The 27,465-nt window shown below is 38.1% G+C and overlaps 1 protein-coding gene across 2 annotated transcripts in view; it reads left to right on the top strand.

Moving 5' to 3' along the window:
- The first annotated feature begins 482 nt into the window (after nucleotides 1-482).
- Nucleotides 483-27,465, top strand: part of LOC131548764 (protocadherin alpha-C2-like) — a 198,948-nt gene continuing 171,965 nt past the window's right edge. Inside the window, exon 1 of one of the 2 annotated variants that reach the window (XM_058790326.1) lies at nucleotides 483-2,733. In XM_058790326.1, the coding sequence (XP_058646309.1) occupies nucleotides 535-2,733 (2,199 nt within the window). In that variant the 5' untranslated portion in view covers nucleotides 483-534. Of the gene's footprint in view, nucleotides 2,734-23,803; nucleotides 26,582-27,465 lie in introns of those variants that run through there. The other variant, XM_058790278.1, reaches the window with a different exon arrangement.

Raw genomic sequence — 27,465 nt, 5'->3', positions numbered from 1 at the left:
TTATTTATTTATTGGTGGTGGTGGTGTTTCGTAATGATTACGTCGACACGAAGGGTTAGATTTTACTGTATAAATATGAGTATATCTTTGTTTCACTTTTTCTTTTATAGAAAACTACATGAAGTAACATCTTATTGTCTCTCCACTTTTACAACACGCGGTGGCACTGCAGACCATGACTTTGAGAGTTATCTGAGCTCCTCCTTTACAGCATCAGAACAAGAGGAAATGCGTTGAAGGCGTGTAAATAACCAAGGCTTATAGTAGCTACTGCGTCGTGATGTCGGATTGGTATCGAGAGAGGTCTGTTTAGCTGTTTTAATCGTTTTTACAGTAAATAATCGCAGGACATTCTGCTGCACAATCATGGATGTTACAGAATCTTACGGCTTTTGGATCGTTTTATTTCTGTCTTTATGGGAATCTTCGCTTGGCCAGATTGTCTATTCCGTCTCCGAGGAGGTAAATAAAGGAACTGTGATCGGGAATATAGCAAAAGACCTGAAGATCAGTGCTCAGGAACTAGAATCACGCATGTTTCAGATTATGCCTGGATCAAATGCAAAGTATTTTGATGTAAATGTGAAAACGGGTTCGCTGTTTGTCAAAGACCGGATTGATCGAGAAGAGTTGTGTGGCACTAATCAGAAATGTGCGTTAAATTTAGAGGCTCTTGCTCAGAATCCTCACAGACTTTACCGTCTTGAAATTATAATTGTGGATGTAAATGACAATGCTCCCTTTTTCCCGGACAGCGCTCATATTCTCAATGTTACAGAGGATGCAAATTTGGGGGAAAGATTTCCTCTTCCAATTGCGAAAGATTCAGATGTTGGCAGTAATTCTCTGAAAGACTACAAACTCAGTTCTAATGAATATTTTTCTTTAGATGTTCACAGCGGGCAAAAGAGTATATCTGCTGAATTAGTGCTACAGAAAGCTTTAGACAGAGAGAAACAAGCTGTTATTCACTTAATACTCACCGCTATTGACGGAGGAAAACCTCCTAAATCTGGAACACTGAGTATTGTTGTTAATGTCATGGATGTAAACGATAACAAACCTATTTTCAGCAAACCTTTGTACAAAGTTAAAGTGAAGGAAAACATACAGATCGGAACCAAAATAGTTTCTGTTTCTGCCAGTGATTTGGATGAGGGCATCAATAGTGAAATTCAATATTCATTTCTTCATCATGAAAATACTGATGAAACGAACCGGTTCACAATTAATTCTAACTCCGGGGAAATTGTTGTTCAGGGACAAATTGATTATGAAGAAGACTCTGCAATTGAACTGCGCGTTCAGGCGAGAGATAAAGGCAGTCCTCCTAAAAGTACACACTGTAAAGTTTTAATAGAAGTTGTAGATGAGAATGACAACGTGCCAGAGATAGTTACGACTCCCCTGTTGGAAAGTGTGAAAGAAGACACAAAGTCAGGAACTGTTGTTGCTTTAGTCACAGTCTCTGATAAAGATGGAGGTAAAAATGGCATTGTATCCTGTGCTCTGAAAGGCTCTTTTCCCTTCAAGCTGGAGACATCATATAACAATCATTATTCTCTAGTGGTAGATGGACCTCTGGACAGAGAGAGTGTTTCTCTGTATAACATCACAATTACAGCTGCAGATGAAGGAACTCCGTCTCTTTCCAGCAGCACTGTTATAACTGTACATATCTCTGATGTTAATGACAATGCTCCACATTTCCCAGCTCCCGTTATTAACGCTTTTCTAAGTGAGAATGGTCTAGCTGGAGGTCTCGTGACAAAAGTGTCCGCTGATGATTCAGACACTGGTGAAAACGCAGAACTTTCATATTCACTGTTAGACAGTTCCAGCTCCAGTGTTCCTATAACAACACTGATGAATATAAACTCTTTAAGTGGAGAAATATTCAGTTTGCAATCATTTAATCACGAAGAAACAAAGAGATTCCAGTTTCAAGTTATGGCGACAGACTCTGGTGTTCCTCCTCTGAGCAGTAATGCGACTGTAAATGTGTTTATTCTGGATGAGAATGACAACAGTCCGGTTATTTTACCGACTTATTCTGAACCTGGATCAGTTAATAGTGAGAACATTCCCTACTCTGCTGAAGCGGGATACTTTGTAGCCAAGATCAGAGCTGTTGATGCTGACTCTGGATATAACGCACTTCTGTCTTATCATCTAACTGAACCCAAAGGAACGAATCTCTTCCGCATTGGAAGCAATTCTGGAGAAATAAGGACTAAGAGACGAATGAGTGACAATGACTTAAAAACTCACCCACTTCTTATCACAGTGTCTGATAATGGAGAGCCATCACTCTCAGCGACTATGTCCATGGATGTTGTGGTTGTTGAGAGTCTGGATGATATAAAGACATCATTCAGAGAAGTTCCTGTTAAAGAGGAGAGTTTTTCAGATCTGAATCTGTATCTGCTCATCGCTATTGTCTCAGTATCAGTCATCTTTTTACTGAGTCTGGTGGGTTTGATAGCAGTTAAATGCTACAGGACAGACAGCAGTTTCAGCAGGTACTGCGCTCCAGTGATCAGCACACATCCAGACGGAAGCTGGTCCTTCTCTAAATCCACACAACAGTACGACGTGTGTTTTAGTTCCGACACAATAAAGAGTGATGTAGTCGTTTTCCCCTCGCCATTTCCGCCAGCAGACGCGGAACTGATCAGCATTAATGGAGAAGATACTTTTACACGAACCCAAACTCTTCCGAGCACTGAGAAGGTAAGAAGATTTTGGATCCCTAGTTGTGTTTAAAAAAAAAAAAAAAAAAAAAATTCTTTGTAGATTTATGTATATATTATGTATGAATTTATTTATTTATTTACTTATTTATTTAATTACTGTAGTAGTTGTTGCGTTGGATTTGAGTCAAGCTATTGCTGTCGAATTGTTTTAATTAATTTCGCTGAACTAAAATGCATTGCCCTTGTCGTCGGTGCTATTATTAAGTGACAGAAAAAAAAAGACAAGTATAAATAAATGGCGGTAGACAAAATGCAATAAGGTACGCTTTATGAAAAACAAAGACAATAGAAATTAAGGTGGCGTTATCCTTTAACAGTTTTCAGCACCATGGACAATGAACATTTCGTCCTCGCTTTTCTTTCCGCACATTTGGTCATCTCGGTTAGATGTAGATACATTTTATTTTGTCTGATTCCTACAACCAGTAGAATTTATTCCCTTTTTAACAAGTGCTGGGAATATTTACAGACAAAAGTGTGTTGATTGCATTTATACTTTGCAATTAACCAATTCCATTATTTTAAAGCATATATGAGTACTCTAGAAAATTGCAATTTGAATAAAATGTCTTCAATAATCATGCAGTAAAAACGCGCGATGTCGCTGCAGACCACGAATTTGAAGCACTCCTTTTATTAAAATGAGGCTCCTCCCTTACATTGGAAGAGCAACCACGTATATACTGTAGTCATGTTGAATTAATAAGGTATTATACAGGCTTCAGAGGCTAATGTCCTGGCAGCAGCGAGGCAAAAAACTGCGTTTTTTTAAACGGATTAATATTTGAGGCTTTGAATAAACAGTTATGGAAAGCTTAAGATATTTATGCGTCATAGCAGCTCTGCATTTTTGTTTATGGCGATCTTCATGCAGCAAGGTAATCTATTCGGTCTCGGAGGAAGTAAATAAGGGAGTTGTTGTCGGAAATATAGCAAAGGATCTCAAGATCAGTGTTCAGGAGCTGGAATCTCGTATCTTGCAGCTGGTGTCTGGATCCAACAGGAAATATTTTGATGTGAATTTAAAAACGGGAGCGTTGTTTGTGAATGAAAGAATTGACCGGGAGGAGTTATGCTTCGCTCTTCAGCAGTGTGCTCTTAATTTGGAGGCTGTTGTTCAAAATCCTCATAGCCTTTATCGAATTGAAATTAATGTTCTGGATGTTAATGATAATGCTCCATATTTTGTGGACAGCGTTATAACGATAAACATTACCGAGGATGTTGTTCCAGGAGCAAGATTTCATCTTCCTGTAGCTGAAGATAACGACATTGGTATTAATGCACTGAAAGACTACAAACTGAGCAAGAATGAACACTTTTCTATTGACGTACAAACGGAAGAGCAGAGTGTGTCTGCTGAATTAGTGCTCCAAAAACCTTTGGATCGTGAAAAGCAATCAGTAATTCCTCTTGTACTGACAGCTTTTGATGGAGGAAAGCCTGCAAAGACAGGAACATTAAGTGTAAAAGTGAATGTACTGGATATAAATGACAACTGGCCTGTCTTCAGCAAGCCTTTGTACAAGATCAAGGTGAGAGAAAATATTTCTGTTGGTACCAAAATAATCTCTTTGACTGCTACTGATTTGGATGAGGGCACCAACAGTGACATTATTTACTCAATAGCTGAACATGGAAACATAAAAAAGCAAAGTCTATTCACTGTGGTTCCTGAAACTGGGGACATTGTTGTGAAGGGTCAAATAGACTATGAGTTAAATGTTGCAATTGAATTGCGAGTTCAGGCGAGAGATAAAGGCAGTCCACCAAAGAGCACACAATGTAAAGTTTTAATAGAAGTTATGGATGAAAATGATAATGCACCAGAGATAATTGTGACTCCCCTGTTGGAAAGTGTGAAAGAAGACACAAAGTCAGGAACTGTTGTTGCTTTAGTCACAGTGTCTGATAAAGATGGAGGTAAAAATGGCATTGTATCCTGTGCTCTGAAAGGCTCGTTTCCCTTCAAACTGGAGACATCATATAACAATCATTATTCTCTAGTGGTAGATGGACCTCTGGACAGAGAGAGTGTTTCTCTGTATAACATCACAATTACAGCTGCAGATGAAGGAACTCCGTCTCTTTCCAGCAGCACTGTTATAACTGTACATATCTCTGATGTTAATGACAATGCTCCACATTTCCCAGCTCCCGTTATTAACGCTTTTCTAAGTGAGAATGGTCAAGCTGGAGGTCTCGTGACAAAAGTGTCCGCTGATGATTCAGACACTGGTGAAAACGCAGAACTTTCATATTCACTGTTAGACAGTTCCAGCTCCAGTGTTCCTATAACAACACTGATAAATATGAACTCTCTAAGTGGAGAAATATTCAGTTTGCAATCATTTAATCACGAAGAAACAAGACGATTCCAGTTTCAAGTTATGGCGACAGACTCTGGTGTTCCTCCTCTGAGCAGTAATGCGACTGTAAATGTGTTTATTCTGGACGAGAATGACAACAGTCCGGTTATTTTACCGCCTTATTCTGAACCTGGATCAGTTAATAGTGAGAACATTCCCTACTCTGCTGAAGCGGGATACTTTGTAGCCAAGATCAGAGCTGCTGATGCTGACTCTGGATATAACGCACTTCTGTCTTATCATCTAACTGAACCCAAAGGAACGAATCTCTTCCGCATTGGAAGCAGCTCTGGAGAAATAAGGACTAAGAGACGAATGAGTGACAATGACTTAAAAACTCACCCACTTCTTATCACAGTGTCTGATAATGGAGAGCCATCACTCTCAGCGACTATGTCCATGGATGTTGTGGTTGTTGAGAGTCTAGATGATATAAAGACATCATTCAGAGAAGTTCCTGTTAAAGAGGAGAGTTTTTCAGATCTGAATCTGTATCTGCTCATCGCTATTGTCTCAGTATCAGTCATCTTTTTACTGAGTCTGGTGGGTTTGATAGCAGTTAAATGCTACAGGACAGACAGCAGTTTCAGCAGGTACTGCGCTCCAGTGATCAGCACACATCCAGACGGAAGCTGGTCCTTCTCTAAATCCACACAACAGTACGACGTGTGTTTTAGTTCCGACACAATAAAGAGTGATGTAGTCGTGTTTCCTTCGACCTTTCCACTGCCAGATGCAGAACTGATCAGCATTAATGAAGGAGACACTTTTAATAGGACTCAAACACTTCCAAGCACTACCAAGGTAAGATAAATCTTAAATTTCACAGTTTGAAAACATCATACTGAACTTTTTGTTGCTTAGAAACTTTTTACTACCGTATCAAGCAAAAATGTGATTTTAGTACATGGAGCATTTCAACTTCACATATCATATCATTCCAAAGGCCATTAAGGGCTATGTGTCTAATATTTTTCAGTTGTACAGACAATTGTGTGTGTTCAAATGTATGTGTACACACAGAGATAGTTTTATACTTTACTCCAGTGTTACATAATTTTTCTCTTGGCTTTTAAATGTGATATATCTCTGTATTGCTGCCTAGGTGTAAATAAGATTCACTTAATAATCTTGGTGACACTGCTGCTCAAATTGTAGATCACTGTAGTTAAATTCCACCCATTTGCCATCAAATACAATGGATTACGTAGTAAATGGCAAACACGCATTACATTTCCCATGTTAGAATTTCTTAACACTGAGAAAAAATTAATAGGTTCACTGAAGTGAAAAGCATATACTCTTGTCAAGTCTTGAACTTTGTTCCATAGGACTCAAAAGGAGGCTAGTTTCTGAAAATATGGTGAAAGATTGAATCTCTGTGAAGGATGAGTTAATTTAAAAGACAATTAAAATTGTAATGAAAATCTGTGTGGTAAACAAACCAACTTTAATACTTTAATAATCAATACAACATATAACAATTGATTAGCTGATTTATATTGTCTGTCTTTTTTAGATGACCCCCCCAGTTAGCTTCATTTAGTGTGTTTCCAAAACAGTCCATACACAGACAGTGAGGCACTAAATTGGGTTTCCGCTTACATATCTGATTCTGCTCCATTTTGTGCTCTTTTTCACGAACTTTAACGCCTGTATAATAATTATGGGAATTTCTATAATTTTTCGCGACACAGTCTGTGGAGGTTTGTCACGCTCATCCCTATAAAGGGTATGGCTTATAATCAATCAATTATTTATTCAATCAATCAATCAAATTTACTTGTTCAATAAACTAATGTTTTCAACATTTAGCAAACTAATTTCAACAGCATTCTGGGTACGCGTAATAATTTAAGTGTGTTGCAAATGTATTCAAAAGATCCAGTTCCATTCATAATAGAACAAAAAAAGTCTTCTCATGCTTTCTCTAGCATTAACAGTTTGCCCGAATGTTTTAATTACTAATATAGTAGCCTATTCACAGCACATAGAACCATTAATTGTATACTGCATTGATTTACTGTATTCTGAAGTCGTGCGCGTTTGTTGTGCTTCTGTGTTGATATAGGTATAGTTTATACAGACTTTTTCAGACTAGCAAAACTCTTTCGGTGTTATCCTAATTTACAATACGTGGTTATTTTCTTTAGTGATGCTGTATGTTATGTTTGTGTGGTTTCGCCGCACAGGACCGCACGCACTCCGCGTGGTGTCACTGTAGACCGCTAAACTTGAATAATTTCCATATACCTTCTGAACTCCGCCTACGATTTCGCTGAGTGACGTGCTTTAACCGAGCGTCACGGTCTGGATGCTTTTCGTGGCGTGTTTGTTTCCGTGAGTCTCATTCTTCATTGTGTCTACAGAGTTTTGATGCTCTTTTGACCACCTTTGTATTGTTTTCATCACGTTGCCATCTCACGCGGCAGGATGGCAGACAGAAAGGACTTAAGGTTCCCACATATTACTTTCCTCTGGCTCGTGATGTGTGTTTCAGTGCCAGCGGATAGTCAGATTGTCTACTCCGTATCCGAGGAAGTAAATATCGGAACTGTCGTCGGGAATGTGGTGAAGGACATGGATTTAAACGTGCAGGATTTGGAATCGCGGGCATTTCAGCTTGTATTCGGCACGAGGACGAGGTATTTCGATGTGAATCTGAAATCTGGCGTCTTGTATGTTGCTGAAAGAATTGACCGCGAGCAGCTATGTCCTAATACTCCATCCTGTTCCTTGAATTTTGAGGCTATAGTAAACCACCCTCTCAGTCTGAGTCGATTGATAGTTAATGTTAATGATGTGAATGACAATTCTCCTGCATTCCCTGTTGAAATTCAGATTTTGAATATCTCTGAATCAGTGCAGCCAGGAGCTACATTTTCCTTGATCAGTGCAGTAGATGAAGATGTAGGGACTTTCTCTGTTAAAAGCTATAAACTGAGTCCTAATGAACATTTCTCGTTAGAAGTAAACCAGGGTGGTGAACATGGCATGTCTGCAGAGCTAATCCTTCGAAAAGCTTTAGATAGAGAGAAAGAACCTGTAATTCGACTAGTATTGACTTCTGTCGATGGAGGGAAGCCATCCAGGTCAGGCACATTGCAAATTATTGTCAATGTTTTAGATATTAATGATAATGCTCCAGTGTTTAGCAGTCCTCTTTATAAAGTCCGTATGACAGAGAACACACCACGAGGAACTAAGATAATCAAACTCAATGCCACTGACATGGATGAAAGTTCAAATGGAGAAGTAAAATACCTGTTTAGCAGTCATGGTCAGGAAAAAAATCGTGATGTTTTTGCTATCAGTCCTGATTCTGGGGAGATTGAAGTTAAAGGAAATATTGATTTTGAGGACAAAGCGTTTTATGAACTTAGAGTAGAGGCCCATGATAAAGCCTCTTCCCCCATGACAACAAATTGTAAAGTACTAATTGAAGTCATAGATGTCAATGATAATGCACCAGAAATAGTAATAACATCCCTGCTGTCTTCTTTAAGGGAAGATGTAAAAACCGGCACTGCTGTGGCTTTGGTCACAGTTTCCGACAAGGATGGCGGAATGAATGGGAAAGTGAGTTGTAAGCTGCTTGGAAATGTACCTTTCAAACTTGAGTCTTCCTACAAGAATTATTACTCTGTTGTTTTAGAAGGCCAGCTTGACAGGGAAAACATCTCCAAGTATAATGTAACCCTCGTAGCAGTAGATGAAGGAAACCCGCCACTTTCCAGCACCAGTGTAGTTTATGTTGATGTTTCAGATGTGAATGACAATCCTCCACAATTTAACGAAAAAATCATTTCTGTCTATGTAAAAGAAAACACTCCCCCGGGAACCCTCATTCACGCAGTGTCAGCAGTTGACAGAGATTCAAATGAAAATGCTGAAATTTCTTATTCCATCGTGGATAACAAAACAACAAGGATGAATACTGTTAGTGTTAACTCATTGACAGGCCAGTTGTATAACCTACAGTCTTTAAATTTTGAAGAACAGAAAACACTTAGTTTCCTTGTTCAGGCTACCGACTCTGGTGTTCCTCCTCTGAGCAGTAATGCGACTGTAAATGTGTTTATTCTGGATGAGAATGACAACAGTCCGGTTATTTTACCGCCTTATTCTGAACCTGGATCAGTTAATAGTGAGAACATTCCCTACTCTGCTGAAGCGGGATACTTTGTAGCCAAGATCAGAGCTGCTGATGCTGACTCTGGATATAACGCACTTCTGTCTTATCATCTAACTGAACCCAAAGGAACGAATCTCTTCCGCATTGGAAGCAGCTCTGGAGAAATAAGGACTAAGAGACGAATGAGTGACAATGACTTAAAAACTCACCCACTTCTTATCACAGTGTCTGATAATGGAGAGCCATCACTCTCAGCGACCATGACCATGGATGTTGTGGTTGTTGAGAGTCTGGATGATATAAAGACATCATTCAGAGAAGTTCCTGTTAAAGAGGAGAGTTTTTCAGATCTAAATCTGTATCTGCTCATTGCTATTATCTCAGTAGCAATTATATTTTTACTAAGTCTTGTGGGTTTGATAGCAGTTAAATGCTACACGACAGACAGCAGTTTCAGCAGGTACAGCGCTCCAGTGATCAGCACACATCCAGACGGAAGCTGGTCCTACTCCAAATCGACACAACAATATGACGTTTGTTTTAGCTCAGACACAATGAAGAGCGACATGGTGGTTTTCCCTTCGCCATTTCCGCCTGCAGAGGCTGAACTGATCAGCATTCATGGAGAAGATACTTTTACACGAACCCAAACTCTTCCTACCACTGGGAAGGTGAGCATTATTTAAGACTTTAGTTTATAAAGTTGCTGAAATTTCACTTATATGGACTATTCGCATATTCACTATATGCATGCTTAGAAGTGAAGCAAAACATCATTCACTTTTCTAGCTTGATATTATGCTGAAAATGTGTTTCATGCACGTGTTGCAACTTCAAATTACTCAAAATAAATGATTTCAATTAACCTTCATTTTAAAAAGCAGTCATCTTTGTTTTTTATTTTTATTTTTTATTAGCATTCTTCCTATCACATTTATGATTTGGAGTTTTTCTGTGTCAATCAGTACCACAACTTGGATGCCTCAAGCTTTTTTGTAGTGTAGTTTCAGCACCAGCAGTGCTGGACAGCGCCACCTCACTGCTATACAATCTCATCAAGAGCTTAGTAGCACTGCACTCATTTTGTGCTCAATCTTTAATGATTTGATTATTAATTAATCAAAGAAATCTGTTTTAATTATAACTCTTTAATGACGTTAAACTGCAGTTGCAGATTGAAGCAGGTTGCAACAGCTATTCCCCAGTCTTCAAAGAGAATTTAAATGATGTTTAATAAGCTTCACTAACCTACTGCTTAGAATACTGATTTGAGTTGGGGTTTTATTTAAAGGTTTTTGAATAACTTTATTATTGCTGCTGAGTTTTGCATGTGAAAAAGTTACTAAATGCTCTAGTTTTACACTTCTCACACTTTTTTTCTGCATGTTCAATGCTGCCAATGTATGGATAAAAGCATAAAAGCATAAATGTAAATATGTATGTTTATTGTGAGTCTTGAAATGGTCTCAGACTTATGCTCCATGTTCCTAGTAGCTTCATCCAATAGTTAGTCATGCCTCTCGAGTCTTTTTCCCCAAGTCCTTGACAGAGGACAGGGATCAGGGCCTGTGTAAATTTCTGTGCAATTGGGTCAGTACTGAGTTCTGCTTTGCCCGGCTGGTTGAGGGAGATAGATGGATTAGAAGTCTGTGGGTCTCTGGACTGCTGGAGTGCTGCAGTCCCACCTGCATTATATTGAAGTCTCTCAATGCATTAATGAGAGGGACATGCTGCTGACTCTATGAGAAACACACGGCAGATTTCATGCTGTGTAAAGAAACTGATCCTCGTTTCCTCATACTGTGCAACCCATTTCACGTTACTGTGCATGTTTTTATTTGTTGTTTAAATAATTCATATGTTTGTTATTACTTAAGATTGGTCATATGGCTTTAAACGATATCTTATGGTTCTTGTTCTTTCAAGGTCTCATTCCCTCTCTTGCTCCCTCTTCTGAACTTGTCAGATGGAATGATTCCTCTAGTGGCACAATGGCATTTTACTTCCCACCCCTGTGAGGATCTATCTATCTATCTAGATAGAATGTTTATGCAATTTAATGTCATCATGTCATCAAATAGTTTTACAGATTTATTTAATTAGTAATTAATGTTTATTAAGTATGTCCATAACATATTTCATCATGTGCAGGATGCATTTGCAAATTTAGTTGTTATAGCAAAATTTAAAAATATTACTACTTGGCTAGAATGGCTCCCTGTCTGGGGCAAGAAGCCTTTTTACAGAATGTATAAATGACTTTTCGTGTCATTCTTATTAATACTTAAATATGTGTTTCAATATTGTAAAATACAAAATCAACTATTCTATTTCAAATTCTATTTTGGCAGTTTAGTTGAATAATTCAGTAACCAGTGACAGACAAAGCAAAATCAGAGTAGAAGAGATTCATCTGAAAGGTAAATTTATTCTTGACTTAAATACAGGCATATACATATTTACATCTATTTCATAATTGCATGACAGTGAATGCAAATTGAATGATTTCACTTAATTAGCCTATAGGTTTAAATGAAAAGAGAAGGTATCTGAAATGTACATCTAATTTATGGAAATTCTGAATAATAACCCCACCAATTACAATATGTATTTAATTAAAATAATAATAATAATACTAATAAAATAGTAACAACATGCACATCATGTGTCCACAAACCACTCATTAACAAATAGACAAAACATAAAAACACCTTTGATATTCAACATAACACAATTTCCAACGTGATCTCATTATAATTAGTATGTATTTTAAGTAAAATGTGGTTCATGAGACACAAAAAAAAGAAATTTAACCGCGATTAACCTCAAAACTCACAAATGTTGATATTTAGATGAAATTACTAAATTAAAAATTGTGCAGCTATGCATCATAAGTGTTAAGATGAGATTTTGTATCATATGCATTTTCTTTATGTTGTTTGTACATTCTTGGTAAAAAAATATGCTGTGCTCATTTATAGATATACATCTACATGCAAATCAAGATTTAACAGTATCACCTCTTATTTCTCAGTCTGTGTGCATGAATGTCACCTGCTTTCTCTTCCGCATATCACATGTATTATTCAGCTTGAGTCACACGGATTATGTTTCAGTTATGACATTACTGATTCAGCCAGCTGTGAATATGTGGTTTATGGGCAAACTTCAAGTCTATTTGCAAAATGTAATGCTACGATGTTAACACAGGAAAGTGAATGAGTCTTTTTGTGCTTGTGTACGCTATTCATTAGAATATATGCTTGGCAGAATCATGGATTTGAGTCAGTACTTCAGCATTGTGACAGACAATGAGTCATAGTGCAGACTGTGGGTAAATACAGACACTATCATCGCTTCAGTGTTATTTATTGTGAGCTGACTGTAAACGGCTAAGCCTGTTGTCTGTGCGCTGCAAGGCATGAACTGTGTCTGCTGACTTCTGTTTCTATCAGACAGAATGACCTGAACCTTTTGTTAAGGTCACTCTGGGATTTCTGTCCCTCCGGATGGATGCATTTTTTATGAAACAGAGGTGCAGAGCACAAACAGATTGCATGAATGACGAATGTTTCACAAATTCCCCATTTATCTCCGCAGGTTCTCTAAATTCCCTAAAGCTCAAATTTGAGAGGATGTGCATCTGCATAATTTCTTGTTTACAAGGTTATCAACAAGGATTCTGCAGAATCTCTTTCACTAAAAATGTCAGAGCATACAAATGTGTTTTGTAGCTTCATAGCGATCCATTGGCCTGTCATTATTGTGCAAATGCAGTGCAAATGCATTCAGCAAAGCATTTTAAAAGCAAGCTGATGGTGCTATAACATATATTATTGGTATATATCATCATTTATTTGCTCTTTTGCATATGCATGCTGGTTTACATATCCATTCTGTTCAGATGCCTCTCTCTGGTTGTTGGGTCTAGGAATAGAAAGAACAGTTGATGGTTCCCTGCAGTGTATCAGTGAGAGGAAGGGTGGGTCATCTCTGCAGAGGGCTGCAGGTGGCAGAATGAGTCAAGCTGAACAGAATGCGGAGAGAGAGGCTATGGATGGTTTGCTAGTGCCCTCTGTTGGCTGCAGTGCTAGTGATGGCTTTCAGGGATGTGTGAGATCCTTACTATGAAGTGTTTATTTCATACCTCAGCCAGTAGGGGTCTTACACCATCCTTCTGAACCATACTCTGCCCATAATCATTTCAGATACCCTCTTTCTCTGTTTTTTTTACTGTCACTTTGTGTTCACACAACACGCCTTCTGCTCCCATGATGTTTTGCCTCTCATTTCTGTGAGGACATGCAGTCCTATTATATTTCTCTTTCACATACACTTTCTAGCACTGTGTTTTAAAATAATTTCAGGAACCAAGATCTAGGAACTATACAAGAGTATTTTGCTATACTGTTTAAATCAAACACACAGCAATAAAGGCGGCAGTCACTTATTCTTATAAATAGAGTCCTAAACAGAATATGCACACATATTTGATTTTCATTCAGATATCTAAAAAACAAATCCCTAAAACAAGACACATTTACTTGAGAAACAACATTGAAGATGTTAAGATACACTTTGATATATTGTAGCTTGAGTGTATTTTGATCTTGTCTCAGTCTACTGACAGATTGTTTCATTTTTAACTTGTTTGTACTTATATAAAATTCGACCAGTAGGTAAAACAGACTTTTTGGGGTGAGTTTTTTTTTAAACAAATTAATACTTTTATTCTGAAAGGATACATTGAAGTGATCTGAAGTGACAGTAACGGCATTTATAATTGTTCTTTTTCAGATTAATGCTGTTTAATAAGTGTTTAAATAAAAATATTAAACAGCACAACTGCTTTCAACATTGATAATAAATGTTTCTTGAGCAGCAAATCAACATATTATAATGATTTCTAAAGTATAATGTGACACTGAAGACTAATTCATCATTGCCATTGCAGAAATAAATTACATTATAAAATATATTAAAACACAAAACAGTTATTTTAAATTGTAATTAATCACACAAACACAATGTTACTGTTTTTACTGTACACTCTCAGAAATAAAGGTACAAAAGCTGTCACTGGGGCAGTGCCTTTTGAAAAGGTACATGTTTGTACCTAAAGGGTCCATTTTGGTACCTATTACTACTTAAAGTGTACATATTTGAACCTAATAGGTACAAAAGTGTACCTTTTGAAAACGTACCGCCCCAGTGACTGCTTTTGTACCTTTATTTCTGAGAGTGTATTTTTACTGCATCAAATAAATGCAGCCTTGGTGTGCATAAGACTCTTGCATAAAGACATTAAAAGATGTTCTCTGAAAAAAAATATATCTATAATTTTATAATATATAATCTGTATATCTTCTCAATGCAGAGTGTTACTCATCAGGTAATTTATCTTGTTTGAGGATTTTTAGAAATTTGTATTAAAAACAAGTCATAAAGACAAATTAAAATATTTTTAGCATATATTTCTGCATTCTTTACTGTCTATATATTATAGATATTTTAAACATTAGATCAAAACGAGAAGAGACTAGGGGAAAAAAGTGTCAGAGTTGGTTCATAGCCAAAATATCTATCATTCAGTAGTGCAAAGGAATAAACAACTCTAATTTTACCATTCGGTTATCATGACCTACATCACCAACACCAAATATAGAGCAGAGAGAAAGAATGAGAGGAGAAGACATGCATGTAAAGGGAGTGGGAAAGAGAGAGAGAACGTGAACGACAGAGGAAGAGAGGTTTTTAGTGCACACTGTGGTGGGTGGTGTGACTCTGGATGCCCTTGCTGAGGGCACTGTTAGTGCAGGCTGTCTGTGCGGTGTCTCTCAGATGGGTGCATCTCTTTTCAAATCTGGCACACTTATGTAAGGAGGGTCAGGGGAGGAGGAGTGCCACTTGTAATGGGTTTCTGTCCAGCCAAAGGTCAAAGTTCACAAGTCAAAGCTCAAGATACTGAAAGTACATGCACATGCAGAATGATAGGCCTGGTTAAGCTTTTAAATTTCCTGAAGTGGAGACCTACTAGAACAAGGACTTATAAGACCAAGCCTGTCAAGCCTTCCATTGTTAAAATACTTGATTTTTAATATGAGACTTTGTTATTTTGTCTCTGCAGTGAAGTTTCATTCTGACATACATGTATGTGTATTATTCCTGTTTTATTAGTTGCACAATAAAAATCAGTTTGTATTTTGCATATATATCTTGATAATCTATCAGCAATTTGGTGTCAAAAACAAATGTGCATTGTGTGTGGGTTCAGGAGAGACAGCAGGTGGGATCAGAAACAAAATTTGGATTGTAGATATTTGAAAGTCAAAAAAAGTAAACATTTGGGTATCTGATCCACTTGCTTACAGAGTGTTTTGCGCTGCAAAACATCTGGTATCACTCACAGTGGTTTCCAAAAAGATCAAAACATAGACACTATGAAAACAATGCACAAACACTGCCTACTGTTTCACCTATACTGCATATTCAGCCCAGGGAAAAAAGAGGTAAACATTAACTGATTTTTGACAGCATCCTCATTTTACAGCATTGTTTACACAAGTGCATACAACTTTTAACAGTACTGTAGCTTTGCAGGTATGTTTCTTGAAGCATCTTGGAGACGTTGCCACATCTTCTGGATTTAGCTGTCTCAGTTTGTTCTGTTTCTTCATGTAATCCCAGACAGACTGGATGATGATGAGATCAGATCTCTGTGTGGAGCACTGGCTGTTGTCAGACAAAAATCTCACTGGATTAGTACAATTAATGGCAAAATGAATGTTTGTAAATGTAAACTGATATTTCCTAATGACACACTACAGAAAAAAATAACTGACTTAAAACATTTATAGCTGATGAAAATACTAATGTTGTAATAATTTTGACCATCACTGTGTGTGTGTGTGTGTGTGTGTGTGACTGTGTGTGTGTGTATGTGTGTACACACACACACACACACACACACACACACACATATATATATATATATATATATATATATACATATACAAAATTGATTTGTTGGCTGTGGAGTCAAGACATTTACAAATATGATTAAAAGATGAATATGAGACAAAATTACAGAATGTCACATTTTATTATTGGGTGATTCAACACATAGATGTTTTACCAGCTAAGAAGTTCAGTATTTTTAGAGTTTCATCCCTCTATCTGATGTGAGCATAAGTATTGGAACAGTTGCCTCACAGGTCTTTCTAAGTGGTCAGCTGTGTCCTGTTGCATTAATTCTTCAGATATTAAAAGCAGGGAATGTGTCGTATCAGTTATATCCATTACTTCTGCATTCTGAATCTTGCATTCAAGACGAGGGAGCTGACTTTGAGAGAAAAGCAAGCAATTTGGATGCTAAAAGAAAAGAGGAAGTCAGTTAGAGCTTTAGCAAAAACAAAGGGCATGGAGAAATCAAGAGTTCGGAAACCACCAGCAACCAACAACTACTTGATCGGCTGAGAAAACAACAGTAGTTGATGACAGACAAATCATAAAAGCTGTGAAAATGAATCCTAAAAGACGTGTCTGTAAAATCACCAACAACTTCCTGGGGTGATGCTCTGACAATCTACTGTCCTCAGGAGACTTTGACACAGAATTACAGATGCTACACAGCAAGATACAAACCTCTGACCAGCTCCAAAAATAGAAAGGCAAGATTAGAGTTTGCAAAAAAGCACAAAGGTGAGCCAGAAGAGTTTTGGAACTGTGTTCATGGACCGATGAGACAAAGATGAACCTTTATCTAAGTGATGGGAAAGCAAAAATATGGAGAAAAAAAGGGAACTGCAATGATCCCAAGCATACAGCCTCATCTGTAAAGCATGGTGGAGGTGGTGTCATGGCATGCATGGCTTCCCAACTTTACTGATGACTTAATGTATGATGACAGTAGCAGAATGAATTTGAAAGGGTACAAAACCATCTTGCCTACCAATATTCAAGAAAATGCCACCAAATTAATTGGGAAGTGCTTCATATTGCATCAGGACAATGACCCAACACACCCTGCCAGTTCAGTCAAGGAATTTATAAGGGCAAAGAAATGGAAAGTCTTAGATTGCCCAAGTCAATCTCCAGATTTAAATCCGATCCATGAATTTCACCAGCTGGAGAGGAGAGTAAAGGCAGAAACTCCCCAAAACAAGCAACAATTGCAATTGGCTGCATTAAAGGCTGAAAAGTATTTTAAAGGATTAGACCAAGAGTCTGGTGATGTCTATGGGTCACAGACTCACTGCTGTGATAGTGCGCAAGGGATCTGTAACTAAATAATAGCTTTTAATCTTTTATATCTGCCTTATGTTCAACCAATACTTATGCTCACATCAATGAGTGGGATGAACTCTAAAAGTGCTGTTCTTTTTATTTGGTAAAACATGTATGTGTTGAAACGTCTAATAATAAAATGTGACATCTGTAGTTTTGTCTCATATTCATCTTTTAATCATATTTGCAAATGTCTTGACTCCACAGCCAACAGAGCAATTTTGTCTTTACTGTTCCAACACTTTTGGAGGGCATTGTATATATATATATATATATATATATATATACAGGTGCTGGTCATATAATTAGAATATTATCAAAAAGTTGATTTATTTCACTAATTCCATTCAAAAAGTTAAACTTGTATATTATATTAATTCATTACACACAGACTGATATATTTCAAATGTTTATTTCTTTTAATTTTGATGATTAGAGCTTACAGCTCACAAAAGTCAACAATCAGTATCTCAAAATATTAGAATATTTACATTTGAGTTTGAATAAATGACCATCCCTACAGTATAAATTCTGGGTATCTCTTGTTCTTTGAAACCACAATAATGGGGAAGACTGCTGACTTGGCAATGATCCAGAAGACGAACATTGACGCCCTCCACAAAGAGGTTAAGTCACAGAAGGTCATTACTGAAAGGTGTGGCTGTTTACGGAGTGCTGTATCAAAGCATATTAAATGCAAAGTTGACTGGAAGGAAGTATTTGGGTAGGAAAAGGTGCACAAGCAACAGGGATGACTGCAAGCTTGAGAATACAGTCAAACAAAGCCGATTCAAACACTTGTGAGAGCTTCACAAGGAGAGAACTGAAGCTGGAGTCAGTGCATCAAGAGTCACCACGCTCAGACGTCTTCAGGAAAAGGGCTACCAAGCCACTTCTGAACCAGAGACAACGTCAGAAGCATCTTACCTGGGCTGTGGAGAAAAAGAACTGGACTGTTGCTCAGTGGTCCAAAGTCCTCTTTTCAGATGAAAGTAAATTTTACATTTCATTTGGAAATCAAGGTCCAAGAGTCTGAAGGAAGAGTGGAGAGGCACAGAATTCATGTTGCTTGAAGTCCAGTGTGAAGTTTCCACAGTCAGTGATGATTTGGGCTGCCATGTCATCTGCTGGTGTTGGTCCACTGTGTTTTCTGAAGTCCACAGTCAACGCAGCCATCTACCAGGAGATTTTAGAGCACTTCATGCTTCCTTCTGTTGACAAGCTTTATGGAGATGCTGATTTCATTTTCCAGCAGGACTTGGCACCTGCCCACACTGCCAAAGGTACCAAAAGCTGGTTCAATGACCATAGTGTTACTGTGCTTGATTGGCCAGCAAACTCGCCTGACCTGAACCCCATAGAGAATCTATGGGGTATTGTCAAGAGGAAGATGAGAGACACCAGACCCAACAATGCAGATGAGCTGAAGGCCACTATCAGAGCAACCTGGGCTCTCATAACACCTGAGCAGTGCCACAGACTGATCGACTCCATGCCACGCCGCATTGCTGCAGTAATTCAGGCAAAGGAGCCCCAACTAAGTATTGAGTGCTGTACATGCTCATACTTTTATTTTCATACTTTTCAGTTGGCCAAGATTTCTAAAAATCCTTTCTTTGTATTGGTCTTAAGTAATGTTCTAATATTTTGAGAGACTGATTTTTGACTTTCATGAGCTGTAAGCTCTAATCATCAAAATTAAAAGAAATAAACATTTGAAATATATCAGTCTGTGTGTAATGAATGAATATAATATACAAGTTTAACTTTTGAATGGAATTAGTGAAATAAATCAACCTTTTGATGATATTCTAATTATATGACCAGCACCTGTATATATATATATATATATATATATATATATATATACATACTGATTTAAAATAGTGATCCCAAATCGATACAAATTCAGCCTACACCTATCTGGCATTGAACAAAGACATTTGATTGTCACCTGCTGTTCTGTGCTCTAGTGACCCCATCTGCAAAAAAAAAAAATAATAATAATAATATTTACAGTTCCTATTATAATGAACTTTGACCTATGAATGTCCCATTTTATTCTTAAATATGTTCCACAAAATGTCTAGTTAACGTTAGAACAACATAATATAATACAATTTTTGATAGTCATTGCTAGATTTAAAAACAAAACAAAAAAAACAATTCTGATCTGAATGAAGAGTTTAATCTACTGCTTTATATGGTGATGACATGAGGCGACTCTAATGCGACGGGTTTACGCTGACAGTCTGCCCTGGCTTAGTTTATGTCATCGGTTTCAGAGTGACACGCTCCCTCACTGTGGCGCATTTTGACGGATGCATAGAGATCGCGCCCCAGGCGCGCACGCCCGAATGACCTGGTCTGTCTGAAGTCAAAGCCACAGAGGGAGAGGAGAGAGAGGCGGAGAGAGAAATGCGCATTCTGGGGCAATGAAAAATGATAGATTTTAATGAATATAGCCGTTCTGTGATCAATAAAGAATAAACGTATTCTGTATTTCAAAACATTTATTTTTTTTATTTTTTCTGAAACATGATTAAAACGCTTGGTAATCTACAATAATTTGGATTGTCATTCTTTGGGCGCTGACAACGATAATCATGGTTGAGAAGTCTCAGCCTGTCAGAACAGTGATATTCTACAGATTGGCAGGTGTAGATTTACTTGACAGCAAACTAAGGATTGTTTAACTAAAACAAAATAAAATGAATTAATTAATAATTTAAAAAATAACTAAGTAAAAGGTAATTTTTACTTTTGCTTTAGCATTTTTACAATATTAAGCAGTACAAATACTTTTTGTGTTTTTAAATACAATTTTGTTTACTACATGGCAAGGTATCCAATTAACAGCTTTTTACTTAAGAATTTTACTATAGATTTTAAACATTTTTTTTTTTAATACAGGGTAGTATCACAGCCATTTATATAGATACAGCAGAATCCAATCTCTTACAAAAAAGCACTTGGAACGCATTTAATTTTGAGTCTTTTTCCTCATCCGTGACTCTCCAAAAGTGATGAACCAAAGCTTAAAACGCACTGCCCTAGTTCAGGGGAAAAATAACGTATACCAAATGTTCGCTTTCTAATTGACGTGTAGCTTTTTTCTCCAAATTAAATGACTTTAATAAATATAGCTGTTGCTTTTTTGCTGCTTCCATCAAGCTGTTATATTTTCTTACAAGGTTTCGAATATCAGAATGCATTATATTTGAGTAGGCGGCCCCTCTCCCGATGTGCCGCTGTTGTGTAATATTCAGTTCCTGTGAAAAACCAATAGCCCCTCACTGCAGAACAAAGATCCAGGGGGCGGAGTTGGATCCACTTCAAGGGGGTGGAGATGGGTAGGTTTAGGGGTGGAGATGGGTAGGTTTAGGGGTGGGGATGGGTGGGTTTATGGATCAGGGGATGGGGACGGGTAGGTTTAGGTCTATGTAAGGTGGGAGGAGTTGGATCTAGATCCAACTCCACCCCCTGGATCTTGTGTTCTGCAGTGAGGACCATCTCGAGATGAAAAACTGTTCCAGTGGGTGGAGTTTACGTGAATAGTCATTAGTTCTCCTGTTGTGGGCGTGTCCTTGAAACAACGCGCAAACGAATGGAACTGAAAATATTAGTGCATGCTCCTCAAATCGCTACATGTTTAATGGATTATTTCGAAAAGGTAACGAAGTATCAATGTTTAGCATTAACTGCAAGAGTGTCAAAATAATGCATAGTTTGTGTAATAATATGATAAATCGTCTATAAGCTGTTTTGCCTGATTGATTACAGGAATACAGCAAAACAAACAATAAGTGAATAACTTATGCTAACCTAGGCTAATATAGTTTTGTTGTTGTTTTTTCTTTTTGATGTGTAGCTTTTATATATTTCATTTGTGGGGCTTTAATTAATGTATTTATTTATTTGAATAGATTAGCCTACCTAGTTGTCATTGGTGACTAGTACTGCAGTGTGTAGCTATACAACAATGCCTGAAACAAAGCTCTATGCACGTATCTGTGACCTAATTAAATGTACGGTATATAAGCTAGTCTGGTGTGAGTATCCTGTATCATTCTTTCTTTCATCATCATCATCTTCTTTTTTTTTTTTTTTTAATAGCCAGTATTTCCCAGCCTCCACAGCCCCATCAGTATCTTTATCAACACCAAACTACAAGTATTCCTTTTTCTCATATTATATTATGTATCATGTAAATTATAATTAGTCACACAGGTAAATGCTCATTTATTTCTATCTGTCACATATTTTTTTCTATTATTATTATTTTATTTTAAGTAAAAATAAATAAATAAATAAAAATAATAATAATTTTCCACATACACCTGTCTGGGAATCACCAATCTCCAAGTAGCCTATAATAGATTATAATATAAAGGTATACGTCCACCCAAAAATGAAAACTCTGTCATCATTTACTCACCTGTTTGAAACCAGTGTGAACAAAACAGCATTGACACATTTTTCCAAAGTATCTGCTACAGAAGAATGAGTCATGAGAGTGAGTTAATTTTTTATTTTTGAACGAATTGTCCCTTTAAAATGGACCCACATGCATGTCATGTTTTCCTTAATTGTATTTAGTTAACAGTCAAATACAGAGCATTGCTTAACAGTTTAGAGAATCTAAGAACTACTACTAATATTATAATAATACATATCATATATAATCACACATCGTGTCTGTTCTTTGACCATATGTTGCACTGAAAAACAATCTCTTTCATGTCATGTGTTTAAAAATGGTGTGTGAAAACATCCACACTTTCATGATCCTAGTGTTGTGTTCAGAAGTCAGTCAGAAGTCAGAAAGAGCTTTATTACCAAGTATGTTTACACACACAAGGAATTTGACTTGGCGACAAGAGCTTCCAAGAAGAAAGTACGGATAGTGCAATATACATGATAGTGCAGATATACATAATCGTGTTTAACATTTGAAAATCTGTTAAACACTTGAATAAGATTTTCAAATGTTAATCACATTTTACAACAATGAAACCCAAATGTTTTTGTCAGCCAAACTCTGTTCTCCTGTCTCCTCCTGAGATTAATATCTTCTGAGATTAATTTAAAGTTAATATTTCAATAATTTGAACACTTTCATGTTGACAGTTCTCTGATCAGGGTTAATTTTAACATGACATGTAGATTGACAACATGTTATCTTTTTTAGTAAGTGTTTTATTTTGACTGTTTATGTAAAAATGCTACTCCAAACATTGTTGTAAAGTATATAAATTTTAGTTACATACATTAAATGTTACTATGACAAGTACAGAAGTAATTGCTTTGTGAATATAACTCGAATTGAAAACACAGGGGAAATTGTGTGAAAGTATGTGTATGTGGAATGAAGCAATGCAAAATTAAGTCAGTGTCTGGTGTCTGGTGTCTGAGATAATTATTAAAACAGGGCCTTGGCACTCAATGAAAACAGCCTCCATGTGAGTTTGGTTCACACAATGATCAGCTACCTGTGACTTAAGCTCCACATCCAGTCCGAAACAAGACACAGGATACTCACACCAGACTAGCTTATATACATTTAATTAGGCCACAGATACATTTGTAGAGGTTTGTTTCACTTGGGTACAGTTGGTTTTATATTGGCACATTCGGACTATTGCATTAAATTACTTTGTTAACCGCACTACATTGGACAGTCGCAAGTAAGTATGACATTAAAACTATACTTGGCCATTTTGATCGAAAAAAAAAATGTAGTAGGTTGACAGTGATGTCGCTGTTTAGAATTTGCAAAAAATAACTATTGCACATATAATTTGAAAGTTATTGAACGCGGAAATGTGTGAATGTTGTGAATGTGCGAATATAAAACCAACTTTACCCAAGTGTTCCTGTAATCAATCAGGCAAAACAGCTTATAGACGATTTATTATTACACAAACTATGCATTGTTTTGACACTGTTGCAGTTAATGCTTTAATGCTGAACATTGATACTTCATTACCTTTTCGAAATAATACATTAAACATGTAGCGATTTGAGGAGCATGCACTAATATTTTCAGTTCCATTCGTTTGCGCGTTGTTTCAAGGACACGCCCACAACTAATGACTATTCACTTAACTTAATAGTTCCTGTGAAAAACAGTTTTTCACAGGAACTTAATATTACACAACACCGCACCAACACCATCGAACTGAGCTATGAAGAAGAGGAGGAAAAGGAGTACGAATGGGAGGGGTGGCTTGAAACTGAGAGAGAGAGAGAGAGCGCGCACGGCGAAATATGCAGCACCAGTGGCAAGGAAACACACCCGTCAGCTGCGCGCAGAGGGGGAAAAAAAAAAAGGATAAGCGCGGACAAAGGAAACATGGACGCATCCGAGAAGTATCCGTGCGCGTTTAGAATGGAATTGACAATTAGACCATTGTGCACATAAATGCAAAACCTTTAATGCGGAAGTGGGAGGCAAGATATTGCAAGCTGACAAGGCGGAGTGCTGTTTTTAATCCGTCTGCGGATCCTATGATCTTGCGATGGCTGTTGCAGGGATATGTGATTGCCTAGACAAAAAAGTGCCTCTTTCTTTTTTGCTATTTTTATTATTTTGTGGCCTTGCTCTCGGACAAATACGATATTCCGTGCCAGAAGAATCGGAGAGTGGAACGATTGTAGGTGATATTGCACAGGATTTGGGGTTGGATGTTCGAAAGCTCTCCACCCGAAAGATTAAGGTAACGTCTGACAGCGGCAAAAGGTACGTGGACCATAAGAATGGAAAATTATTGGTAAACGAGAGAATTGACAGAGAGACATTGTGTGATACAAGCGCCGCGTGTGTTTTGAATCTAGAGGTTCTCCTTGAGGACCCAAATGAAGACCATAATGTCGAGGTGGAGATAACAGACGTGAATGATAATACGCCGCAGTTCCCCAGAGACGAGTATCAATTGGAGATCACGGAGTCGGCTTTGCCGGGCTCTCGTTTTCCAATCGAACACGCGCAAGATCCGGACATCGGTACCAATTCAGTTCGATTGTACCGGCTCAGCCCAAACGAGCATTTCGCTCTCGATTCCAACAAGCCTTCGTTGAATACTAAGCACATCGAGCTCGTTCTCAAAAAGCCCTTGGATCGCGAGCTCGCCCCTTACCATCAGTTAATCCTGACAGCGACAGACGGTGGCACACCAGCAAGAACAGGTACCGCAAAAATTAACGTTCGCGTCTTAGATTCGAATGACAACAATCCCGTTTTTGACAGCTCAGTATATAAAGTCAAATTGCTTGAAAATTCGCCCAAAGACACTTTGGTTATTAAACTGAATGCCACAGACCAAGATGAAGGAACCAATGGGGAGGTGCTTTATTCATTCAGCAGTTACACCCCAGACAGGGTCAGGCAGATGTTCAGCATGGACACCAACACTGGAGAAATCAGAGTCAAGAGCAATGTGGATTACGAGGACACTAATTCATATGAAATGTACATCCAGGCCATGGACAAAGGCCCAGCTCCAGTAGCAGCCCATTGCAAAGTGGTGGTGGAGGTCGTGGATGTCAATGACAACGTTCCAGATATCGTGCTCTCGTCTTTGTCCAGTCCAGTGCGTGAAGATGCCCGTGCAGATACCGTGGTGGCCCTGATCAGTGTGACTGACCGGGATTCTGGCCCTAACAAACAGGTTACCCTTGAAATTCAGCCTGGTCTTCCTTTCAAAATCAAGTCATTTAGAAATTACTACACCTTGGTAACCTCTGCCTTTCTTGACCGTGAGACCACAGCAGCCTATAATGTCACCCTCAGCGCTACCGATGCCGGCAACCCTCCCCTTTCGTCTCAGAAGACCATTCAGGTGGACGTCGCAGATGTGAACGACAACCCTCCACGCTTTGAGCAGACCTCCTACACTGTGTATGTCATGGAGAACAATGCACCTGGAGCCTCTCTCTGTACCGTCAAAGCTCAGGACGCTGATGTCAATGAAAACGCTCGCATCACCTACACGGTCCTAAACGACAACAATCACGGGATCCCGGTCACCTCCTATGTGTCGGTTAAAGCGGACACAGGTGTTGCCTATGCCCTGCGCTCCTTTGACTACGAGTCACTACGGGAGTTTCACTTCCAGGTTAAAGCTCAGGATGGGGGTATCCCACCACTCAGCCGTGTAGCCACTGTCTATATCTACATAATGGATCAAAACGACCATGCGCCTGAGATTGTGAGTCCTCCAGCCAATGGCACACGCTTAACAGAGACAGTTCAGAAAAATGCAGAGCCAGGAACTTTGATCACAAAAGTAGTGGCTTATGATGCAGATGCAGGACAGAACGCATGGGTTGTCTATCTGCTGGACCAGGCCAGCGATCTGGATCTCTTTAAAGTTCACGAACACACAGGAGAAATTCGTACAACGCGACGTGTCCTTGAAGAAAACTCCACCTCTTTCAGTCTAACTGTACTAGTAAGGGACCATGGCGAACCACCTCTGTCATCCACCGCTACAATCAACGTCGCTGTCATGGAGGTGCCGCTAAAAGTCACGCCTGACCCCAAACGAATCATCCGCCCTCACAGCTCTCTCTTATTTTCCAATGTGACACTGTACCTCATTGTAGCCTTGAGCGCCACCACCTTTGTGTTCTTGGTGACCGTGGTTGTGCTGGCTATCGTGCGCTGCCATGCCTACTGCTCCCAGCCCGGGTCCTGTTCGCCCTGCTGTGTGTCCCAGAAGGCCCAAGTGGAATGTGGCTCAGGAGGGGGTGGCGGCGGAGGAGGTGGTGGTGGTGGCGGCTCTCAACCCAATAACAATGTGGTGCTTAGACGAGACCTCAAGGTTGAGCCTCATTATATTGAGGTCCGGGGTAATGGCTCTCTGACCAAAACTTATTGCTACAAGACCTGTCTGACTGCTACATCGGGCAGCGACACGTTCATGTTCTACAACACGGGCCGACCCATCAGTGGCACCTGGGGCTCCGAGCGCTTTTTTACAGGAGGGAGCGGATTTGTTCGCAGGCTTAGTATGCCAGATGCAGCACTACAGGTGTGTCTCATTAGAAAATATATATCCGTAAAAATACAAAAACTGTACAGTACAGTACAGTTACAGTAAAAAAATACAAAAAAAAAATGATGCCAGTGTTTGGGCTTTTACATAAATTCTAAATAACAGTAAATAAATAAATAAATAAATGAATGAATGAATGAATGAATAAAAAATATTTAAATAAAATATAATCATAATGTGATGCATCACACAGAAATTTCTGAGAATGTTTGTTTGATTTTTTTTTTTTTTTACCATAAATTTAGTCATTCTTTTTGAGTATTTTTTTTTAGATTTAAACTGCAAATTATATGGTAATTCACACTTTTTATTCTAAAAACTGTTCATCATACAGGAATTTCTGAGAATGTTTGTTTATTGACTTTTACCGTAAATGTAATCATTCTTTTTGAGTATTTTGTAGATTTAAACCACAAATTATATGGTAATTCACTTTTTTTCTTCCAAAAACCCATTATACAATATTTAACAAAGAAATGCTGTATGTTAAACAAATTCTCACCATTTATTTGCTATGACATTTATATATATATATATATATATATATATATATAGGTTACACTTATGTTAAATTACTAAACATAAAACCCTAAAATGTTCTCAGCACAAGTTCTGTCTAAATTAAAAAATATATATATATTGGAAACCAGAATTGAGCTTTAGCTCAAAATAGTGCTACTTTTTTTTCCAGTATGTTTTAGTGTAAAAGGTAATTTGGTCAGACCAAGAGTTGCAATAAAGCTCTGTGCCCACGTGTGAGAAGCTTTTGACCTTGTCATCTCCTGTTGTACTGTTCGGTTATCTAGTGCAGCTTTACAGTGCTTTGCTTCACCCTGCATTAGTGTCAAACATCAAGACTT

This window comes from Onychostoma macrolepis, chromosome 10, assembly GCF_012432095.1.
Source record: "Onychostoma macrolepis isolate SWU-2019 chromosome 10, ASM1243209v1, whole genome shotgun sequence".
In the NCBI taxonomy this organism is placed as follows: domain Eukaryota; kingdom Metazoa; phylum Chordata; class Actinopteri; order Cypriniformes; family Cyprinidae; genus Onychostoma; species Onychostoma macrolepis.
Note: the sequence above shows the minus strand (reverse complement) of the source record. Positions and strands in the feature narration are given on the sequence as shown.